A 24,851-nucleotide genomic window follows, 5' to 3' on the forward strand; every position below is an offset into this window, starting at 1 on the left:
ATTTCCCCCCTAAATTAAGCTGTAGTTGAAACTGAATCTCTTTCGTGATCAGAGGGTACAACTGAATGATAATTCAACTTTTATGATTGCTTTACATCCATCCAAAGCAGGTTTTTAAATTTAGACTAAGACAAAACCTACCAATTTAATTGGTTAAGTCAATTCAGAGAACACAATAGTCTGAAGCATTGGATAAGTGTTTTCTTTTATTTTTGCCTTCGGGTAGATTGAACAATGGACTAATTGATTCTCATGTCCCAAGTTTAAACATTTGTATTGACTTTGAATGAGATATAATTTTCCATTCTATCTGCCAACTAGCTTTATTATTGGTTGTTTTATATTTGACCTTCTCTGCTTCCTTGCATCAAGTGTTATGTTGTAGAAATTAGAGTGCACCAGGGATCACAGAATCAGGGGCCAACTCCTAGTTTCTCTGTAATCCATATGTCAATTTCATTTGTGAAATATTTACTTCACAGCAGCTCAAATGCTATTCAATATTGGTAAATGACATTATTCTCCTGAAATAAAGAATTGATCAAAGAATTTGCATCTCTGTGCTGCTTGCAAGAGGAGATAACAAGGAACAACATGAATTGAATCTAAAAAGTAAAGAAATACTACATTGCAAAACCTTCAGCTTTACATACTCTTTTTAAAAAAAAATCATTCCTTAAGTTTTGAGACCCATTTTACCTACATGAAAACGGAGAAATGGGAGCTAAAATGAGAACTCCAAGTGAAGTCCCTGTTCCAGATAATTGCTTGAGAAAAACACTTTGTCTCACATGACTTTCCTTTTAGTGAATTTGTTTATTTAAAAGAATTTATTTGAGAATCAGAATTTTGTCATTTCCCCCCTCCAGAATTCCTCAAACTCTGTACTATAGAGAAGGTCTTCCTCAATGCTTCTCCAAGAGGCCTTTTGTTTTGAAATGCTACACTGCATCCCCTCTAGGAGGCTGAAAGTGCACCTTAGCATATTAAATCAATCCTGCAGTAAATAAACCTATTAAGCTGCAAAGCATCTTTCCCCCAAACTGTTTTGAGCACAGTACAGGCACCCCCAAGAACATGCTCAGTAATGTCCTAGAGAAAAGGACTACATTGACCACCAGCTGAAGAAATACAGCAACATGCCCGATTAGCTATAAGGTTTAGACATAGTTAAATCAGGAGGCATGGCAGATTAATAACTATCACTTACAGCTCAAGGTATAAACGACAGTGTTCTAAATCTCATAAATGAGGAAATTAGGGTTTCACCTAATGATTCGTGATAATCCTTGTCAGATTCTGGTTTCTCTGCCTCCTGGGTATGTGGCTATGGTACATATTAGTGCTGCTCACCATTACTGCCAGCTTTCCTCCTTCTGGGCAATTGGTAGGGTTGTACATTCCCACCCACTTGGAGTTAGGTGTGGCCATATGACTTATTTTGGCCATTGAAATGTGAACAAGACCCGCTGTGTGTAAGTTAGGAGCAGAGGATGTAAGAGCTGAGTATCATTCTCCATTTCTACCTTTTGCTATCATTGCAACTAGTGAGGTTCCAGATTAGAGGCTGTGTTCCTGAGTGAGGACAACATGGAGCAGATACTCCTTTCTCCAAAACATACACACCAACTCCCACTGGACATCCATCTTTTGTGTGTGAAGTCACTGTAATAGAGGGTTTGCATGCTACTTCACACAATCTCCTTGCCTACACTGTGGGCCATCTGCCCACTCATTCCCAATGCCGAGATGCGAATGCCACAGGCACCTCGCTTACCGTACAAGCTGGGGTTCTCAATGTCCATTCGCTGCTTTTGAGCTTCAAGAAAAACACGGATGTTGATCCCTCTGGCTGCTGAGCCACAACCAAGGAATCTGGCTGGGATTTGCGTGCAGATGTCTGGCTCATCAGCACCAAAGCCCAGATCCAAGAGAATCTCCACTGGATCTTTCTCCCAAAATTCCAGCCATTCAGGAATGCTGTGGTAAAAATATGAATATCTTTATCCAGAAACAGTTAACCCAACACAATTTTCTTCTGGTCACCTCATCCACCCAATCTCCCAGATATTGAATGAAAGAGGATCCTAAATAGAGAAACGGTATGTGCACTAGCGTTCCTATATACTTACTTAAAGGACTGACTGGCACCCCTACTTAGGGACTGCTTGCCTGTACTTTACATCCAATACTATGAGTTTACTTAACTGGCTTCCCATTCCACAACAGGCACATGGTAAATTATATAGGGCAGGGAGACTGCAGGACAGATACCAGCCAGAGGCAGTGCACTGACAACCACAAACAAGTGGTCACTAAAGGCAAGAAATGAAACAGAAAAAAAAAAAACACAAAACTGTAAACAGTAGACTAAAAGAAGGCTATTTTAATAGAGCACCAGTCTGCGGCATCCTCAGCAACACAGATCTGTCCAGGATATCATTAAACGCAGACTACAAGAACCGATGTTTACAAATAACGATTGTAAGTCCCTAGGTAGAATTAAAATGTGTTGTGTATTATTTGTGTACTTGGCTAAGGAACAAAAAATGCTTTTATCAACTCGTTCTAGTCCACTTTGGCACTTTAAAAGATAAACATCAATTAGCTGGAAATTATATTTATAATTTTTATTAAAATTATATATATATTTAATTTGATTTGTATATATAAATACCTAAAGTATTTAATTTTGTTATATTACAGACATATTAAAATTCTATATTTATTTGTTATATTTATAAATATAAATAGTTATATTATGTATGCCTATCACATCTGAACTTCGCCTAAGTTACTAAGCTAACCCAGGAGACTATGGGAGTCTTTCATGGATTCCATAGGAATCAGACCTTTTGACAAGATTTTACCAGGTTTGCTCAGCTCTTTTGTTGAAGTTTTTGTTTGCCTTTTCTTTACATGCAACACTAATGAGCCTGTTTGAGATAGTTTAGATAATTTTACTTCAGTGACTTCATAATTGAAATCGGATTAACTACAATTTATTTACTTAGCCATTTACACATTCAACAACAGGTACCTATCTCACTGGGGATGCCCACTTACCAGATACAACCAGCATCATGTTCACACTTTCTTTTTTTTCTTTAATTATTTTGTGTCTCTTTTTTTAAAAAAAAAGAAAACTAAAATTTTTAATTGACAAATAATAATTGTGTCTATCTATGGAGTACAGTGTGATGTTTCGTTCTATGTATACATTGTAGGAATATTCAATCAAGCCAATTAAAACACCCACTACATCACTTGTGGTGAGAACATCTGAAATAATATTCTTTTAGTATTTTTGAAATTGCAATAACTTAATATTAACTGTGGTCACCACGCAGTGCAATTGATTATTGAAACTTATAACGGGAAGTGGAGATGGATCCATTTGGATATCTTAATCATGGGATTAACACGGGAATCAGGAATGCCACTCACTTGATTACACTGACACAGACACCTGAATATAAAGAGGTTCAAGGAAGAAAAAAATTCTGGTGAGAAATCTAAAGTTGCGTGAAAGATTTAATCTGTTATCATATTGACTTCACTGTACAAATGTTTATCCTACCCGTTTATACATATATTTATTGAATATCTGTCATGTTCTAGGTTCTATGCTAGGTACGCATGGCTCAAAAATGAACATAGTTCTTGCCTTCCAAAGGCTTCAGTCTCTTGACCAAGAATATAAGTATTGATTGGTCATTAAACATATTTTCATATCATCATGAAAATGTCATTAACTTTTTAAGTAATACTTAATGGTGGAAGAAATTAGATATACTGACTTTGTTAAAAAATTTTTAATAGTGCACATAATGCTTTCACTCCCCTCAGCTATTACCCCCACCAATCCTGACCCTCTTCCAGTTAAACCTATGAGTATACTTCCAGACATTTTCCTATGCACTTACATACCTGTTTTATGGTTTTCACTTGTTTGATTTATGTATAGTAACATACTCTATGTACCTCCCTGCATCTTGCTTTTTTTAATCTTAAAAAATATGGCATATAGATCTTTCTAAGCCAATATGTGTATGTCTGCCTATGCTTTTTATCACTATATGGAATTCTGTAAAATGAACTGGCCAATCTCTTATTTGGCCATTTCCCCATTGACAGATATTTAGTCTGTTTCCAATTTTACTAACTCTTTTAACTCTTTTATATTTTTATTGCAAGATGGGGTTTGAAAATCTTTTATTCATTCTCTCATCCATTCATTGAACAAGTACCTACTTATAATTTCATGAAATCCACTGTTGCACAGAATGATTTCTCAGGATGAAAAGCACCTGGAAATTACATACCTTTGTGGTACACTTGCAGTAGAATAGCAAGAGTTGAAACTGGTCCCTCTGGATAGGGTGGGAGTTTCTGAAAACTGATGCAAAGATCTACAGTTGGGAAAATACCAACAATGAGATGTATTGATTTAGATAGTCTCCTGGGAGGTCATTGTGAATCTTTTCCTTCCAGAGCAACATTTGCATTTCCTCTTAGTCTCTAATAATCCCATAATGGCCATACCTTTGGAGAAGAGAGCTTGCAGTGGAGGAGCTGCTCCTGTTTTCAAGAGCGTTGTATTACAGAAGGTGTAAGAATTTAAGTGTTAGGTGCCCGCTAGTGCTCATTATGAAGGTGACAGAATGTCTCACTTTTGACAGATGGCATATCATTGGGGAACCTTTCAGGAACACAGCTTTGCTAGGCACCAACTTTTGGGAAGAAGTTAAAATTATATGCTGAAAGAAGTACAGCCAGCCGTCACTGAAGTGACTCTACATTAATTCTCATACTAGTGAAGGATTTCATATCACATGGCTAACACTCTCTAAGTGTTGTCTCCAGGGCTCCTGTAGCCATCCATATGCATTTCTAACAAACTCCTTTACTATGGAAAAAATGAACATCACTATCCAATAGGCCTGCTTTGCAGATCATTTGAAAGTGCTTCCAAAGAGAGTGGAACCCTGTCATAATATAGTTCAGTTTTATACATATAGCTCAGCTATACCATGGATCACATCTAGCCCCATCAAATATAACAGCCAGTTGGCATATATTTAGAATTTATTAAAAATACAATGCAGATATCAATGTTCCCAAGGAGAACAAGTTATCCTACTTGGGTTGCTGACTTTGTTCTAGCTACATTTGGTAAGAATAGCTGGCCCAGGCATGATGGCCACGCCTGTAATCCCAGCACTTAGGGAGGCCGAGGTGGGTGGGTCACGAGGTCAGGAGTTCAAGACCAGCCTGGCCAAGATGATGAAACCCCATCTCCACTAAAAATACAAAAATTAGCCAGGTGTGGTGGCAGGCGCCTGTAATCCCAGCTACTCAGGAGGCTGAGGCAGGGAATTGCTTGAACCCAGGAGGTGGAGATTGCAGTGAGCTGAGATTGCGCGACTGCACTCTAGCCTGGGCTACAGAGAGAGACTCTGTCTCAAAAAAAAAAAAAAAAAAAAAAAAAAATAGCTGGGCCCTGTCCTTTAATTGCTTCTGTTCTGTAAGGTTGAGAAAGTGTGTTTTTCTGGATAATAAAAACTCTGGTGTTAACAGACAGTTGAGCTCCTTGAGCCTCAAGGAGAGGCAGAAGATACCCTTTCACTTATTGCCCCGCCTCAGTTTTCATTAGGCCTGCCATAATTTATTTTTCCTTCTTTGTTTGAGGGCCACGCCTTATTTTGGAAGGTGCAGCAGAGCAACCCAGAAGCAGCCTGCCCTTGGATCCAAGGAGAGCCAATACAGAGTCACTGTTGTAATAAAGCCTGGAAGCATGAGTTGGTCACAGAACCTGGCTCTCATTTTCCTCTTCAACAAAACGAGAGTTGCCTGAGAGATTTCTGTGGTCTCTTATAGCTCTATGATTCAATGAGTAGCAAAAACAGCCAATCCTGCAAGGAGAAAAATCTATGACAAATAGCATTTTAGGGGTGAATTGGTAGCAGCAGGGTGATGCAGTACTGCAGATTTGGTTTACAACTAGTTGGAATTATCCTGAAAATGCGAGGTGACAAAAGCGCAGGAAGGGGAGTTCCTAACCTGAAAGAGCTCATAGTCTATTCCAGTGGTTTTTAAAAGAGTGTGGCTAAAAAAGTCATCTGAAGGACACACACAAATACAGGTTTCTGGACCCTACCTCCAAATGATCTGGTTCAGTAGGTCTAGGGTGGGGATTGGGAATTTGCATTTCTATGAAGGTCCCCCATAATGTAATGCTGGTGTTCTGGGCACCACGCTTGAGACCTAGTATTTCCTCCAATGAAGAGACTCTCACTGCTTTCTACCTAACATTGGAAATTGTATATATTGTTGTCCAGTAAGTAGAATAATAATCAATTACATTAGCAAAATGAAAATATTGAATGTAACTGTTTTATAAACAGGTCCTTATGAAGAGTTGCAGTACAGTAGAATATCATTTATGCATATTTTCTAATTAAATTTTCCCCCACATCAACATTTGTTGATTTAATTTGCTCACAATTTTATGATTTGTAAGGAACCTCTATTTCTCTCAAAGCTAATGTAAACATTCTAGGCACTGTGACTAAACCAGTTACCTTTCACGAGATCCCAAGAGCCATGGCAATATTAAGAAAACTTCCCTACTTCTATTTTATTCAGCAAAGGTGTGGCTGCAAAATATTGGCATGAAGTAACACTGATTCTGCTACCTACCTCATGTAGTCTTTCACAGTCATTTGAACCATCCCTTGTTCATACAAAGAAACTGCAACAACAAAAAAAGTAGAGGAGAACTTTATTTCGTTTTGTCTTGTGGAGGATTTTCTCAACCCCAAATGAAACCAACGTAGAATTGAATTTCCACATCCAAGGTTATATAGGCATGAAATACAAGGCATCTCTGCAGCGAATAGACAGAATGAAATTAATGGCTACGCTGTATGACAAACATGTGAAGAAATGTACTGGCTCAATGGAGAGGGAAGTCAGTGCTAAATGGAGTATTCAGCAAAGGTTTCATGGAGGAAGTGGTACTTGTCTTGGATTTTTAAGAATGGGAGAATTTGATGGCTGGAAAAGAGGCATTGCCCTTAAAAGACGCATTGCCCTTAAAGAGAAAAAAGATGTCTATAGAAAGTGCAAAGCAGAGTGCTAGGGGTAGTCTGATTAGCTCATAGGGCATTTAGGGATGCTCTCTCATGGTATAGGAAGTTGTGAAGCAGTGTGGGGACAAGCAAAAAATAATACATGAAGGACCCAGCATGTATTAAGCATATTCCCTTCATTTGTGTCATCTAATCCTTCCAACAGCCTTAAAATTAGAACCTATCCTCATTTTTCAGATTAGAAACTGAGATTCACAGAAGTTTAGTAATGAGCCCATAGTCATACAGTCGAAAGTAGTGCATCTAGGAATTTATTCTTACCTTTATTATTGATTGCAGAAATAACATTGACTATTTAGCACTAACTTAGTGCGAGGCAATGTGCTAAGCATATTACACACACATTCTCTTGTAATTCTCACAACAAATCCCTGAAATAGATATTATTGATCTCCACTTAACCCAGAGGAAAACTGAGGCTGAGAGAGATTAAATAAATTTCTCATGACTAGTAGGATGCTGCAACTTATTTTAGCTTGTTGTTGTTGTTTCTGTAACACCACACTGCCAACAGAGCATCTTATAGCTTATTTGAAAGACAGAAAGAGGAGTGTATATGTATGTGTTAGGACATGAAAACCATGAAAGGTTTTTGAGCAAACAAGTAAATGTGAGAAAGATGATGCTGAATGTTCATTTGCCTGATAGCGGTGCTGAAGACAGAATAGAGGAAATAAATATTGGTTATCAGAGAGGCTTATTCAGGGGCCATTGCAAGATTCAGACCCTGTATCATCATATAAAATGTGGCTGACACCTGCAGAAGAAAATGCTTAGAATATGGGCAAATTCCTCAGAAGGTTCACAAGTGTTCTTATTTCCAGTTACTTGTTGCTCTCCTGGGTGCAAATGTGTGATGTGTGTGAAACTGGGAAGTGTTGCCATGCTGTATTTCTATGAGAACATAAAGATTTTTGCCATAAGAAAGATAACAGAGGTTAGGAGAAATTTTGGAAAAGCAATCCTGAATGATTTAAACATATGAAACAATACTGAAGAGAATAAAGGGCTAGGGTTCTTGTCTGAGTAAAGAGTCTATGAACAGACGACAGGTACCTGTGAATTTGTCTCTAAATGCCAAATTTTGGGAGTGGAGATAAGAATACCCATCATTTTCAGAAGATTTTCAAAAGGCTTAGTGACCCTATTAAATGGAAAAAGAAGACTGGTCTAGAAGGATAAAGACTGGAGATGTATTACTGACTTGCAAGTAAATAGTGATTTTTTTTTTTCAGACTGTTCGCTCTGTCACCCAGCCTGGAGTGCAGTGGTGTCATTTCAGCTCACTGCAACCTCTGCCTCCCGGGTTCAAGTGATTCTCATACCTCAGCCTCCTAAGTAGCTGGGATTACAGGTGTGTACCACCATGTCCGTCTAGTTTTTTGAATCTTAGTAGAGACGGGGTTTCACCATGTTAGCCAGGCTGGTCTGGAACTCCTGGCCTCAAGCGATCCACCTGCCTCCATCTCCCAAAGTCCTGGGACTACAGGCATGAGCCACCCTGCCTGGCAATAGTGGATTCTTAACTAAGCTCAGAATACAAGACTACAATTTAAAGAAGTAGTGAGAAAATAGGTACAGTAATGTCTCTGCTCTACAAAACATATGTAACTCTCATCATAAGAGTCAGGCAGGGTGACAGCTACTCAGGAGGCTGAGGCAGGAGAATGGTGTGAACCCGGGAGGCAGAGCTTGCAGTGAGCCGAGATTGCGCCACTGCACTCTAGCCTGGGCGATAGAGCAAGACTCCGTCTCAAAAAAAAGAGTCAGGCAGGGTGAGAAATAGAATCAATTTTAAAGGATAGTGAGTGGGAATATATATGGCCTCTGTGCTATCACTCCCAGTGCTACTCCCATGGCAGACATCATTACCAATTTTGTCACTTTTCTTATCCCTTCTTCAGGAAAACCACTACCAACTGATTGGAATTATCACATAAGATTGAGTTATTTACTATCCTTTGTTTAGAATAAATTTCAAAGGTGGATTTGTTTTTTAGAAAAAACAGGGTAAGACGGGGTACATATAAACTTTAGAAGTTGAAAACATAAAGAGAATATATAAATGCTCATAATAAAACATTCTAGGGAGCCATGATCAAGGATGGAATATCAGAGTGAATGACCATTATTAGGAAACAAGTGTGATGTTTCAAAAATTTTCCATGTGACATTTGGTGACAAATATTTATGTAAGTTACAATAGAATATTTGACTCAAACTTATGCACCAGGTCAGAAATGAACTTAGAATCAGAACACCAGTCTTTTTTTCCCCATTATCTTCGTAGTTTTAAAACACTAGGTTTTATCATAGGAATTCCACAATAATATAAAACCTTTTGCAAAATTCTAATAACTTAAATAAATTTAAAAAGAGCTGTTCTGAATGTAGTGCTCTTCCACTTAGCTCTTCCCTCACCCATGAGGCACCTTCAGGAGCCAGAGTTTGAAAACTATCAAGTCAATACACAATTCAGCTAGGCAGGCATGGCTAATCCATTGCAGCATTCTTGCTCACTGCACCCAACTCCATCTCAGAGCTTCTGAAACTCATAAAACTACTGCCAATTGATTGAAGTTGTCAGATGAAAGCCCATTTGCCACCTTATTAATCATGTCATAGATGCAAGCACAGTGTAATTTTTAGGTGATCATATTGTAATAACTTGATGCCACAATGAATTAAATAATAAGTTGCCTAAATGGAAGATAAAATATTTGTTTCAAGCAATTTTTAAAAAATTTATTCCTGCCCCTTTCCTACCAGCAGCAGTTCTATCTACTACTTTGCATGTAACTCACAACGTAAAGCTTCCATTTGTGCCTGGTTTAGCTCTTCGAGATGATTCTGGAGAGTTTTTGAACACCCATTTTCACCTAAAACATTCCATGGTTCTAGGACATTTGGCTGCATATTCTGCCAGCACTGACATTCTTGCCACTGCTTTGGTCTTTTTTGTTTGCCTGCTATTGCTCTGGGTTTCCTAGAATGTGTGAATAAACATGTACATCAGGCCAGGGATCTGGCCTTGTAGCCACAGTGCGTTGCACAAACTGTCAGAGAGGAAATGATCCGTTTTCAGATATTGATGAGAAGAGTTAGCTCAGCCTTGCTGAGTTTTCAAAAACCCTAGCCCTGCAGAAAATCAAGTCATCCAGAAAACCCAGTCATCCAGAATCTGGAGCCCTTTACCCAGGGCTTCTTGAAGGGATTCTAGTGCCCACCAGATCTAGAGGATACACTCCATGGACCACGCCCTGTGTACTGTCACTTGATCAGGAGCAATCTGATTGCTAGGGAGCCAAGGGCACTCTCCAAGAGAAAAAGTCCCTAACGGTAACATGTTTGCTAGGAAATGTGCAAAGTGGACTGTTTGGGTCACGGTCTGATGACACAGATGAAAGCCTTACACAGTTTTAGAACCAGCTGGGGAAAGGGCTTTCTTGCCTTTCACAGTACAACTAGCATCCTGTGGGGCCCAGCAGTCACCGATAATTAGAGGATGTCAGGTCGGGTGTCTGACTCCCCTCACAGGAATCTCACCCTCCTAGATATACAAATGCAGCTATCAGACTCCTGTACTTTTTTTTTTTTTTTTTTTTTGAGATGGAGTCTTGCTTTGTCACCCAGGCTGGAGTGCAGTGGTGTGATTTCAGCTCACTGCAACCTCCGATTCTCAGGTTCAAGTGATTCTCCTGCATCAGCCTCACTAGTAGCTGACATTACAAGCATGTGTCACAATGCCTGGCTAATTTTTTTGTATTTTTAGTAGAGACAGGGTTTCACCACGTTGGCCAGGCTGGTCTTGAACTCCTGACCTCAAGCTCTCTACCCACTGTGGCTTCCCAAAGTGCTGGGTTTACAGGTGTGATCCACTACAGCTGGCCTTTACTTTTTCTTCTTGATCTTGTTTCAAATGATACAAATCTCTGTCTAAAGACAGTACATTCAGACATACAGCCTTCTCTGCTGCTGAGCTTAGATTTTGGAGAAAACCAAGGCAAGGAAAACTGAATATGATTTTTTAAACTCAAGATGAACCTCATTTTAAAAATTGTTATAAAATTATTAAAGATAGTTTTATTTTTTGATTTCCATTTTACGTTCTGGGCTTCCAGGTTCCCGGGAGACCAAGGGGTATTTTCACAGTGTTACTGTCAGTTTACTTCCTGATGATTGCAGAAGCAGTGATAGCTTTTTCCAACATTTGGACTCAGGCAGTTGGGAGCCTTGCACAGGGCAATACGAAACTACTATTCATTGTATGTTGGGTGGTTGTTCTGTTTTGGTTTTCCCCATTTTGTTAATTTGTAAGGTAAATTTCCCGGGGCCTGAGGATGGGTTTGTCAGGTCAGGTCCTGCTTCCCTTTGCCTGTTCTCAATAATGAACTTGAATGGAGAAGTGCAAGCTGGTGGCTCACAATGTGCCAGTTCTCACAGGGATTAGGGTTGCTAGACTTTCCTTAAAACTTGGAAGAGCCAGCAGCCCCGGCCCAGGTGTCTTCAGGGCAGCAATCTGTTGAAGGCAACGTGCTCTCCAATTTTCTGCAGCCGCTATCCCACTTGCTTCTATCATTAGCAATTACCTGTCTGGCTCCAGGAAGCATCTGAGTCTGCTACCTCAGATCAGAGCAGGAAGCTCACGCCTAGGGAATGCCATCACAGGACAGACAAACTACTCCCGTTACCCGGATTTTCCCAGGTTTCTGCAGGCACCAGGCTTGAGACTGCCCCAGGTAGTACACATGTGTACCTGTACCTCCAACACAAGATCGCTCGCTAGGTCTTCCTCAATTCTATACTTGCTTCTCTAGTTGCTTGGTTTTGATATTTTCTCTATTTTTTCCCCTCCAGGATACCCTGGTTAGGTTTTTTTAAACCAGATTTTACTCTCTAAGAGTGTTTGGGGAGGGAGAAAGAAAAAAACAAACACTAAGTCCTACTATCCCCAAGTTTCCTAAGGGTTAGTTTGGGGAAAAATTAAAGTGAGAAAAAAATTTTTCCCACTCCATTTGATACATCTCCTTCTATGGGTTAAAATGTCAGTTTTAACTCCCTTTTAGATACTTGAGTCTCCAGCCACCCTCCCCACTGTTAGGTGGACTTCTGCCATCTGAAGCAGCAGACACCGCACTTAACCCTGCAAAATGTATTACTGGAGAAGATGTAGTTAGATATGCAGAAGGCACTAATTAGCACCTTTATTGGCTTAGAAAGCATTTTTTATTTTGGTTTTCCTAAGCATTTCTGACTGATTCATGGAAGACATTTGGTTCTTTGGAATATCATCCAATAGACTAATCAAATTACATTTTTGCAGGGCTCTAAAATAATAGCATTCTACAGCTTTCTGTAGATTTAACTCCTGCATGACTGGGACACTTAGTAGAGGTAGTCAGCAGCATTTGTCTCAGTTGGCAAATTATTAATCTATATTCCTATTTAAAAGAAAGTCTCTTACACTCTGCTGACACTCATGCTCAAAACCTTAAAGCCCGTTGGAATGCTTTGCTCTTTTTCACCCACTTGTCTGTTTATTTCCAGATATCATTGACCCTTCCTCCCCATTTCACTGCCGCCCCCTATTGTAAACCCTCGTCACCTCAAGCCTGAGTTCATTATAACTTCTTCCCCACGTGTTCCCCCTCCCCACTGCCAGGATAAACACTGCATCTGTCATTCCTCTTCTCACTACAGTGAGTTCAGGACTCACTATAATAGAGCTGGCAAATGTGTAACATGCTTGCTTCAACTCCCTCAACACCGCACCTGCGACAGTTATCACTAATTATTATCACAAATTATTCACGACCTTTTCAGGTGAACAAAGATACGGTGTCAAAATCCTGCTCAGCCCAGACCACAAGTACAACTACCTCTCCATTTGAACTGGAACCTGAGATGACACTCCAGTGTCATCTCAGCCCTAAGACATCAAGTGTTATTCCCTCTTTCTGGATTTTAAAACATTTATAATATGACCTCATCCTATCTAACAGAAAAATTTCTACCATTGCTCCCTAGCATGAAACCATTTCTTTCATCTGATCACCTTCCATGTGCTTTTTGGCACATATTTAGCTTTCTTCTCATTTCTGTGCCTTTGTTCAAACCCCTATTGCTTCCAGCAAATTAATTTTTCTTGCTTTGCCTCTTTGTTTTTAAAAAACCATATCCCTCCTTCATTTACTAGTTTCAGTCTCACCTCTTTTGAGAAGACTTTCCAGCCTGACAACATCTTCATTATGTTATACTGAGATCCTTTTGTCGACTAACTTTGGGGAAATCAGATAATTTACAGATGATTCCGTCTCAGTGGGGTTTATAATTTTGTGAGTGAAATGGATGATATCCCTAAAAATTTGAGGCAGCACTGGCCAAGAGCCACATGGGTAGAACCCAAAATGCATGTTAGTGGTGTTCAGAAGAAAGATTCAGTATCAGTGCAGAAGTCAGGAGGGTCTTATGGAGAATATGGGACCTGGGTCAGGTCTCAAAAGAAGGAGAGGAGAACAGAACAGGAAAGACTTTAAGATAGGAGGAACTGGATGAAGAAAGATAAAGAACTAGGAATATAATGAGAAGGAATAAGACTAGATGGTCTTGTAGAAAAGTTGATGTAGGTTACATTTGAATTATAATGATTCTGGACAGTTAGAGTGACATTCTGGAGAGCAAGAGTCATATATTTTACATCGTTGTTCCCTTCACCTAAAACAGATCATTGTTGTGAATATTGTCACCTGACAAGCAGTAAGGGAACATCTGTTATGTTTACTTGGATTTACTTTGACTTTTTCTGATAAAACAGACAAAGAAAATTTAGATTTTTTATTTTATAAGTTCCTATTCTGAAAGAAATTCCTTTTGAAAAGAAATGAGTTTATTCTTCTGGGACCTCTCTGGGGATGGGAGAAGAAATAACTAAATATAAAAAAGACAAATGAATTAACCTATCAAGTAGTAACTGGCACCAAGCATATCTTTGATAGAAACTGTCTTTTTGCTGTAGGAGTTACTTCTAGTCTTTTCACTCACAGTTATGCTTGGATGTGTTGTTAAACAAGTGCTAATTATATAAACCTACATGTTAAAATGTGCACTCATTGTATGTGTCTTATCCTTGCATTAAAATGACAATGCACTCTCATTCGCATTATAATCCTGGTATTGTAATGACAATGCATATCTCAGTCAGATAGCACTGATGTTTAATTTGTTTTCTGGTGGTGGGAAAGAGTTTGCTATGAACCAGATACTCTCTCCAGGCTTTTTTTTTTTTTTTTTTTTTTTTTTTTTTTTTAATTCATAGCTTTCATATGGAATCTGAGATTAAGAATGAATTTGCAGCCTGGGAATAGGGACCTTAACATCCATGACCATGGGCTCTTTAACACCACTATTGACCTCAAAAAGACTCTGAATGTTCTATCTTGTGTTTGTGGTTATAGGAAGGTCTGTGGATCCATATTCATCCCAAACTGAGACTCAAACATGTTTGCTTGTGTAGTTGGTGACCACTTAGAAGAGTTAATCTGCCCACAGAGGTGGTAGTTCTTGGAAAGGGAAAAGAGAAAGAAGTTGAAGGATGCCTATGAGGCTCTTCCCTGTAAGTCATCCAGGTGCCCTGAACAGACAACGCCCTGGAGATGAGACTGTCAGGCCACTCAGCTAAGATGCCCTAACATTTGCCAGAAGACAGAGCAGAAGATGAGAGTCCATCCTTTGGGAAGTGCTCCAGAGAGACTCAGAATGTAAGCAGCAAGGGCAGCTGTCCAATCTTTTGCAGTTATTGAAATTCATATAGAAAGAAGGGGCACAGGAAGGCATCTGTCATAGCTAAAGGGAGAAACCCAAATCATTTCTATCAGCAAATGAGCTTGGGTAAGCAATGTTTTATTGGAAGAGATTTCAATAGTCCAAGAGGAGAACTCTCAGAACAACAGGTCCAGGCTCTGCCCACAGCTTCAGGAAGGCCAGGGGAAGGCACCGTATGCCTCAGTACATCCCAGCCACCAATCATTCCCATCACACCTGACTGCAACAGCTTTCAACTCCTGAAGAGAAAATCTTCTGCCTTCACTTTTCTTGCAGTTGTTATTTCAATTAACTGCTCCCTTTCACCTCTCAACTCCTCAAAGCAGTTTTCTGTTTTCTGTCTCCAATTCTTCTACTATCATTCCCACTTGAAAGCTATACAATCTTCTCCCACCTTTCCTCTGAAATAGCTCTTCTCAAGGTTACGGTGTCATTCCTGCTCATACATAATCAACTAGCAACAGCTGATGGGGTTGATCACTTCCACCATGACACACTGATTTCACTTGAGGCCTTCAGACTCTTCTCTTTTGGTTCCCTTTGTACGTCATTACCTACCTCTTCTCCTTTGCTGGTCCTTCACATCTTCCTGGCCTCTTATTTGTCTGCATTTACTTGTGTGTCTTTAAACACATCTACCCGTCAACTACTCCCAAATGTATATATCTATTCCTGGACCTTTCCTCTGAACTCCAGATTTGTATTTCCAACTACCTACTCAATAGTATCTTCTTGGATATCTATTAAGCATTTGAATCACAACATGCCTAAAATTGAACTTCCTATCTCCGAAGCAAAGCCCTATCCTTCTATTGTTTTTCCCATCCCAATAAATTGCCACTCATTCTTCCAGATGCTTGGGCAACATTTTTTGCAGTCATCTTTGATTTCTTTCTTTCTTTGATATCCCACATTCATTCACCAGCATATGCTGCCCTGTCTACATTTTAAACATAACCAGAATCCAACATTTCTACAACAATTGCTACTAGCCTTGTATAGCCCTATCCTCTCTCCTCCGGATTACTGTATTAGCCTCTGAACTGGGATCCCTGCTTCAACCCTTTCCAACCTCCTCCTCCCAAAGCCAACTCTGTGAACAGCAGCTAAAGTTCTTCTTTTAAAAAGAACCAAGATAATACTACTTCTTTGTAACACTTTGAAGGGTTCCCTTGTGACACTGAGTAAGAGCCAAAATACTTACAGGGATATACATAGCCCTAGATGTATTTGGCTTCTGGATAATTCTTTAACCCCTAGCCCTCTACTGTCATCTTTGTTCACTTAACTGCAACCATTCAGGCATCCTTGCTATTCCTGGAACACAGAAGACATACTCCTGCCCCCTGGCTTTGCATATGCCATCTTATTTTCCTGAAACAGCTCATACCCAGATAACAAATTTTCCCCTCCTTCACTTCTTTCAGGTAGCTGCTGAAGCATAACCTTATTTGAGATGCCTTTCCTGATCATCCATCCTCCTAGCATATTACATATGTATTTATTTGTTTATTGTCTCTATCACCATTGCATCTATTTTCTTCAGCATTCTCAGTCCTAATGGAAAGCCTGGTTTATAGGAGGCAATCAACACATATTTGCTAAATACTGAAGACAGGAATAAAAGGGAATCTGTCAGAAATTTTGTGTTCCTGCGGGCAAGGAAATAGAGCTGATGTCATGTTTGTTCTTCAGTCTTCAGTCTCCAGCCTAAGTCTAAGGCTCAAGGGAGATATGGGCTGCAGGAAGAAGCTGAAAAATTACTTTCATCATGGGTTTTATGTGACATAAAATACTAGTAACGCTGCTTAAATCTCCAGATGATAGTCATGTAGTATAATGAACATGAGTGTTTCTTTTTTTTTTTTGAGACAGAGTCTCGCTGTGTCGCCCAGGCTGGAGTGCAGTGGTATGATCTCCACTCACTGCAACCTCCGCCTCCAGGGTTCAAGCAATTCTCCTGCCTCAGCCTCCTGAGTAGCTGGGACTACAGGTGTGCGCCACCATACCAGGCTAATTTTTTTTGTATTTTTAGTAGAGACGGGGTTTTGCCATGTTGGCCAGGCTGATCTCGAACTCCTGGCCTCAATTGATCTGCCCACCTTGACTTCCCAAAGTGCTGGGATTGCAGGTGTGGGCAACTGTGTCTGGCCATGGAATATGAGTGTTTCTATACAAATTCTGCAATAAGTAGAGCACCATAAAAGCTCAAAGGCAATAATGGGGGTTCCCAGAGGAGCAGAAGAAGAACATGATGCTCAGAAAGTATTGAAATGACTTGTCTATGTGGTGATACCAAGAGGATTCTATTGGAGTAGTAGCAGGGGCAGTGGAAGGGAGCTCATTTATGAAGATATTTGAGATAGATAGTAACTCCCAGAAATACTTAGGGGGAGATATTTTGCAGATAGACCTTGTGTCACCAAGAAGAGGGCAATAATCCAGGAAAATTTAGGTACCAATGTTATTGTAACCTAATTTGTACCTATAGACTGGTGAAAATTGAGGCAAATTTTAGTTATAGGAGTTATTTATAGGTTAATTTCAGCATAGCTTTATACTTCTTTCTTACTATTAGAACTGTTTCTAAGTAGTAATTTTTCTTTGAATTAAAATCTAGTCTATGTGCCTCTATATTTTAGTGGCATTAAAACCTTAAATTTAGAGAGCACTCTTTTCTGCCACCCAAAATTGGCTCACAGAAGTAAAGAAAAGTTAGAGATAAACTTAATGACAGTTGATTTACACCAGTGTGCAGTCATTGGAGGTATGCTAGTTTCTGGTTGAAAGAGCAGGAACTTTGAAATCAGACAGACTTGAATTCAAATCATCTCCATCTCTTATTGAGGGTGAAAAATACCTCTTTTTGAGGTGAGAATATATTCAAAATCTACTCTTTCAGACAATTTTAAGTACAAACTACATTATTACTAATATAGTCACCATGCTGTACTTAAGGTCTCTAGAACCTAGTCATCTTATAACTGCAAGTTTATACCCTTTGACCAACTTTATGTATCTTTTTAAAGCTATGAATATAGACACTTGACTGACATAAAAACAAAAAAGTTAGTATTGCACCACATAAAAACAATTGAACTCCAGAGGACTGTGTTGTGGTCCCAAAGGGCTGATGCATAAGAGTCAGAAGGCCTGGAGGGAGAAGTTCCAGTGACTTACCCACATTGCCCATGCTTTGACTTTTCCAACAGGGATGTGGATAGGGGTATCTTAGACTATTTTCTGCTGCTATAACACAATACCGCAGACTGAGTAATTTATAAAGAAAAGAAGTTTATTTGGCTCACATCTGTGGAGGCTGGGAAGTCTAAAATCAAGTGGCTGCATCTGGTGAGGGCCTTCTTGCTGTGTCATTCCATGGTGGAAGGCAGAGGATAAGCAAGCACACAAGAGAGAAAGAAAATGGGGACCAAACCCATCCTTTTATCAGGAGCCCACTCCCGTGATAATTAACCCAATCCTATGATAAATAACTCACTCCAGGATAAGGGCATTAACCCATTCATAAAGGCAGAGTCCTCAAGACCTAATTACCTATCAAAAGTCCCACTTTTCAATGCTGTCATAATGGTGATTAAGTTTCAACATGAGTTTTGGAGGGAACATTGAAACCACAGCACAGGACTTTCCTTCCAGGGGTTTCCATGCATAACACGTGTAGTAAATGTTATTAGTCTTCCAGAGGGAGAGCATGGCTATACAGACAGACAGATCTAAGCTGAAATCTGAACTCCCATACCTACTAACTGGGTGGCTTTTGTCAAGTTACTTTACCTTTCTGAGCCTCATTTTCCTCCATGTAATATTCACCTCAAAGGTGGTCTGGTAAGCAAGATAACGTATGTATAGTATCTAGCATGTGCATCCTCAGTATGCATTAATTTTCTTCCCCTCCCAGTTCTACTGATAAGAGGCTGAAGTGCCAAGGGCTTTACCTGGCTTAATGGTGGTAAACAAGGTACAAAATGGGCCAACCAGATTCCCGCTTAATAAAAATGAGATTTGAGATTTTAGGTAGCTACAGATGAGCATGACAGCCAGAGAGTCACCATAAAAGGCCAAGCCCCACGTTGGCCATCATAGAAACCAGCAGGAAACCAGGAACAGGACCACTGAAGCCTTATCCCAACTATCTATGTTATTTGGGCCCAGTCCAAGGGCTGAAGACTCACTAGAATGCTTTCTGTGGGAGGCACTGGGTCACCTATAAGATGAAGACACTTAGATCTTGCTGCTACCTTAGTGTACAAAGCCTCAGAAGTGATTAATAAGGAAACCCACCTTAGAATGAATTCTAGTTAGTTGACTAGAGTCCCCTGGAATTTCATGTCCACCTGGAACCTCAGAATGTGCTGTTATTTGGAAATAGGGTATTTGTGAATAGTTAATTATTTAAGATGAGATCATACTGGATTACATAGGATCCTTAATCCAATGACTGGTGTCCTTATAAGAGGAAAAGACACACAAGGAGAAGAGGCCATGTAGAGATGAAGTCATAGAAAGGAGTTATGTAGCTGCAAGCCAACGAACACTGAGGATTGCCAGAGGCCACCAGAAACTAGAAAGAAACTAGGAGGGATTCTTCCCTAGAACCTTCAGAGGGAGATCAGTCTTGGTGACACCTTGATTTTGGGCTTCCAGACTCCATAACTGTGAGAGAATACATTTCTGTTGTTAAAACAACAGAACTTGGTGCTTAAAAGCACCAAGTTTGTGATAATTTGTTACTGCTGCCCTAGGAAATTCATGCGTCACTCTATATTTTATCAGTATTTTATGAGTTTTGACAGGATTTTCCCTCCAATAGTGACTTCTTTTCTTCCTCCTCTTTGGGTCCTTTTCATCTCCACAGTTTTTCTCCCTGTCACTCTTGCCATGACCTTCAGGTCCCCAGTTTCTGGTACTGTTCTAGCATCCACCCTTCTCAATGTGTCTCTCAGCTTCCCCAAGCTCAGTGCAGCTCTCTCATCATGGCTGAAGCCAACACGCAGCGGGGCTGATATCAATAGGCCAGGCCTCCATTCCTCTACCTGCCTCTAACCAGCTGTGACCAACAATCATGGCACTTGACCACTCTGTGCCCCAGATTCCTCATCTGCAAAAAACAAAAAGACAAAACCAACCATGCTACCACACAGGCCATGGAGCTTAAAATATGATCGATGAGAAAGGGCCTTGTACAAGCGAAGGCTCAATTAAATGTGTAAGAAGCTATTCCATTATTATTAAAAATCTTGCTGAAGATAAAAGACCTGGCAAATCGAGACTGTGTTTCTGATCTCAGAGCCATATCACTATCCCAATTTTCCTCCAGGTCTTTACTTCATGTCTGTGCCTTTCCAGTTCATTGACTTGGTTCAGAAGAGGAAGAGCTGTGATTTGTCTTTAATTTCTGGGACGTGAAGCTTTTAGTAGTTACTGATGACCCCAGAACCAGTGCCAGGCCTCTCACCACAACCGGGGCAAGAGAAAACATCAGGGGGATATGAAATGCTGGCTATATTTCTTAAGTTTTTGCTTTTCCTTGAGTCCGAACTATTATGAGCAGAGAGGTACTTACATTTGATTTACTGGCAAAAATCTTTACAGTATTTGGCATCACGGAAATTTATATTAGAAAAAATAAAGAAGGTTGGTGAAAAGGGAAATTTCAATGACACATATAGGTTTTCTTTTAAAAGTAGTAAAAAAATTCAAAATTTAAACTGATTTGTAGCCAAGGGTCAGTCTTAATGTAAGATGGCAGTAGAGGAAGTGAAATAATTAAAACCAGCAAAGTAAGTGACTATTAGACTAATAATTTTTTCATCTAACCATTAAGTTCCTAATTTATGTCATTTTTTCACACAAATTCTTCACAATATTTCATCCATTTTGAAACATACTTTTTCACATTTTAACATGTGAAAATCAAGATACGTATTACAGTCAATATTGCCTTCTATTTGTAATTGCCAGGTTTTGTTTTTTTTTTTCCTAAATGGTACTTAAAATATGAATGCATTTTATAATTGAAGGGTCTTAGATTCTATAAAATAAGGTATTGCATTTAATGAAGGTGGAAACTGTGAGTCCTGTAATTAAATTTCTTTTTCTTTTTATACTGCTTTTATCAAATCTCAGTGAAACAAGTGTGATACATTTTCTCCTTCAGAAATACTTGTACTGTTTGCTTTAGAATCCAGACATTTATTCTTCTTGAGAACAAGTGCATTATTAGAAAGAGAGAATGTAAGTGCAATTTTGAGACCAAAGAATAGAAAAAAACCTAGATTCAGAAATAAAAGTATAATATAGGATGGGGAAAATTAAACAATTTCATTTTCATAACTACATCCTTGCAAATGTCTTCATAGAACCCAGTGAGTTTATGCTATACTCTGAGCCATTGATGATATGGCAAGAGCCCTGGGTTCAGCCCTTAACCTGCTGCTGGGGAAGCACCTATCATTTTTGTTGCAGTCATACGTCAAATGAAGAGATTGAGCTGGATAGTTTTTGAGGGCTGATCATTTCTAGAAGCCTCTGATAATTCTCATTTTAAGAAGATTTATTCACATAGACATTTTAATATATCTCCTACTCAGCTTCGCAAAGCATAACTACTTCTCTTGTCTTACCAGTGTGGTCAATGACTTGTTGAAAGTTTTCATTTGCAGAGACACTGTAAAGAAACAAAAGTACTGTGAGTCAAATAATGTGTGTAAATAAATTATACTAAATTACTTTTTAATTAAACAGATGAGAGGAAATGCAGACTTAGGTTTTAGTAAGAGAGGACTTTTAGAAACCAATAAACAGTCAGGGACTAGAGTAGTATTTTATTTTGTTGTTTTAAACTGATACATAGTTTTTACAATAATAGAATAATACTTCAAGTACAATTAAAGTGAAAATCCCTACACTTCCCCCACCTTGCCCAGGCAGAGTTACACACATTGTTTTCATGGATCTTTGCAAGAGAACCATATAAGGCACACACACACACAAACACTTACAAGAATCCAGAGTCCAGCCACTGCTGAATACTTTCTTGCTTGGAATCTTCTACAAGTAAGAAAGAACAGATCAGTTAGTCAAAGCACAACCAGCTAAAAGGACGCTACCCTGTTTACTCAGCCACCACTCAGTCGCTCTATTTCCCACATATTTAGTCACATGTTTCCTTCCATAAGCATATTCATTTTTTTTTCCTGAAGGCAAAATCTCCTGTTTTCCATGATCAGCCTTTCCTGAGAATGAAGTGTAAACTTGTCAAAAGACTGTAACTTAAAAAAAAGAAAGAAAATGTGAGAGAGAAGAAAAATAAACCACTGAAGAACAAGAGATGTTAAAATAATTTTTAAATTACCTGGTGTGAATACAAAGGGTGAGAAAGCATAAGAGACTTTTGTCTTTCTCTTGTTGGATATAAATCACCACAAAGCCTCTCCTTATTGAATCACGACATTTACCTAAGGCAGCCAGCCAGTGATGGTTATTTGCAAGGAGTTCTCTGCCAGGTTAGAAACCAAATTTGCATTCATTCCAGGGACAAATTGCACTAGAATCCCTGGATTGCCAAAGGCACCCTGTGTTAAAAAGGCACCAGTCTTTTAAGGTGGTTCTTTATCATTGGCTCAACAAATAGTCAACAGGTAAAAAGGAGAGGATGTAAAGCAGCATTTCCTGTTAAATATTTGTTTCTATTCTGCTTAGCAACTGTGTACTCTGGGCTAATTTTGTTTGACTTTATCCTATCAAATCGTGAAGCGCCTGAATTATCCCCCTCACAAGGTGTCAGGTGAACCATAAAAGCCAGGTGGACCCAGGAGGTCCATATTGTTCTTCACTTGAACTGCTGTGAAGTTAGAATGAATTGGGTGACGGGCAAAGAAGAAAAACCATTCAACAGTTACATAATGGGGGCAGGGGGTGCTGGAAGTATTTTCTTACTTATTACTCTTTAAATGATTAAAATTTTTGTCAATGCCTCCTGCAGGATCCAACAAATCAGTTTTTCAATAAAATGTTTGATGACCTGAAAGAAGCCTCATGCCCAGACCCCACACAGCTTCAAAGTCTTGTGAACTTAGGATGACGGATGTTTGGAGTGGAAAGGAAGCAGAGTTCATTCATTAATTGGTCTACTTCTTTCAAGGAGGTCTGTGTCCTGATGTGTATAGCAGAAGTCAGAAGTGCCCATTTCATAAATGCTTCTGGCATCATGCTAGGAACAGTGGTATATTCAAAGCCAAATACTTTTGTTCCAAAATCACCTGCCCGTGGCCAAAAGCTCCCGCATCCCTCACCACTCACAGAGGAATGTTTTCAAATAGGCCTGAGGGTCCTTCTCACCCAGCATGGGGATGGTGAGACCCTGGCCTTCCTCCTCAGGGTCAGGGGGCAGCCACTCATCCAGCAGAGCCCACGCGCTCTTGGTGCACTTCAGGATCTCTGTCTTGCTCTTTTCTTGGCCTTCTTGAAGGTTGTCAGATCCTTGTGATTTCTGTGCCATCATAGGAGAGTAATTCTGCAAACTAACTTAAAACACACACACACAAACAAATCAGACACAATGAGTTCAGCTTCTGGGCTTGGCTCAGTGAAAGGGAGAAAGAAGGCCAGAATGCCTACAGTCAGATGAATGATCCAGCTTCACAGTCATACATGAACCTGGCTCACCCACCTGAGCCAAGCTCCCTGTCTCAATTTGGTGAAGTGCTTCCCTCTCCATGGCAAAGTAGCCTGGGACTCAAGTGGCCATGCCAGTCATCAGACCACATGTACACTCTGCAGATTCACTTTGGTGGTCTGGGATGTGGATGGAAAGCAAAGAAATTAGACTTGAGGACACACCCAGTAAATAGCCTTCAAATTTATCCAACAGTTATATCTATAAAATTATTTTTGAGACCCAAATGTTGGAGAAAAATGAGGGCTTTGGCAACAGATTGGCTTGGCTCAGTCCCATTTCTGCAACTTGTTGTGTGGCCTTACATAAACTGTAGAACCTTTCTGCATTCCCTTATTTCTAAACTGGGGATACACTCTACTGAATTTTAATAACTGTTAACCTCAGTGGAATACTTATTATGTGCTAGATTCTATGCTGAATTCTATACATTCATTATTTAATTTGTCAATGAAGGAAGTAATATAATTGTCACAGTTTTATGGTAAATTGAAGACCAGAGAGATTAAGTTGCATGTCCAAAGCCAAACAGCCAGCCAGGACTCAAAACCAGGCACTGGACCTCAAGGATGTTCCCATGACTATGCTATATATACTATAGGATGGCTGGGACAATTAAAATGTTTATGAATATACTACATACCTGGCACAAAAAGTATCAGCTGCCCCCATTATTTAACTTGACCTTTATGAACATCCTGTAAAACTAGCAGAGTAAAAGCAGGACACAGCAGCTTAGTGCAGCAACAGAAATTGTTTGGTCTACGCAGACTGTAAGCACCATGAGAACAAGGGCCATTCTCTTACTCATTTATGTATCGCTAGAATTTAACTGGATTTTTGGCACATAGTAGGTGGTGAATCAACAAATACCAAACTGAAATAGCAAAGTGAGGTTTCAAACCACACTTTCTGATGCAATTACTTCCATGACATATGCTTTAATTTGCATTCGTTTATTCTTCAAGTTTAGAGAAATGGCCAAGTAGTCAAACACTTACTTCAGTAGCATTTCTAGGATCCCTAAACCTATGCATAATCATTGATCACATGACATGTAAATCATTTCTAATCTGTTTGCAAAAGGCAAACCATTCAGATTTATTACAAATGTAAATATTTTCTTTCAAGTATAGGTGAGCATTCTAGATGCAACTGGCAGCAAAATTTTCTTACCT

At 39.4% G+C, this 24,851-nt stretch overlaps 1 protein-coding gene across 2 annotated transcripts in view; it reads right to left on the reverse strand.

Moving 5' to 3' along the window:
• Window positions 1-24,851, reverse strand: part of ITPRID1 (ITPR interacting domain containing 1) — a 125,670-nt gene that overhangs the window by 78,778 nt on the left and 22,041 nt on the right. Inside the window, exons 2-7 of one of the 2 annotated variants that reach the window (XM_024250072.3) lie at window positions 23,337-23,522; window positions 21,998-22,046; window positions 21,620-21,663; window positions 6,703-6,754; window positions 4,326-4,412; window positions 1,778-1,980 (exon numbers count right to left, since the gene is read on the reverse strand). In XM_024250072.3, coding sequence (XP_024105840.2) covers window positions 1,778-1,980; window positions 4,326-4,412; window positions 6,703-6,754; window positions 21,620-21,663; window positions 21,998-22,046; window positions 23,337-23,522 — 621 coding nt within the window. The remainder of the gene's footprint in view (window positions 1-1,777; window positions 1,981-4,325; window positions 4,413-6,702; window positions 6,755-21,619; window positions 21,664-21,997; window positions 22,047-23,336; window positions 23,523-24,851) is intronic. The other variant, XM_054559340.2, reaches the window with a different exon arrangement.

Source organism: Pongo abelii, chromosome 6 (assembly GCF_028885655.2).
Source record: "Pongo abelii isolate AG06213 chromosome 6, NHGRI_mPonAbe1-v2.0_pri, whole genome shotgun sequence".
NCBI lineage: Eukaryota > Metazoa > Chordata > Mammalia > Primates > Hominidae > Pongo > Pongo abelii.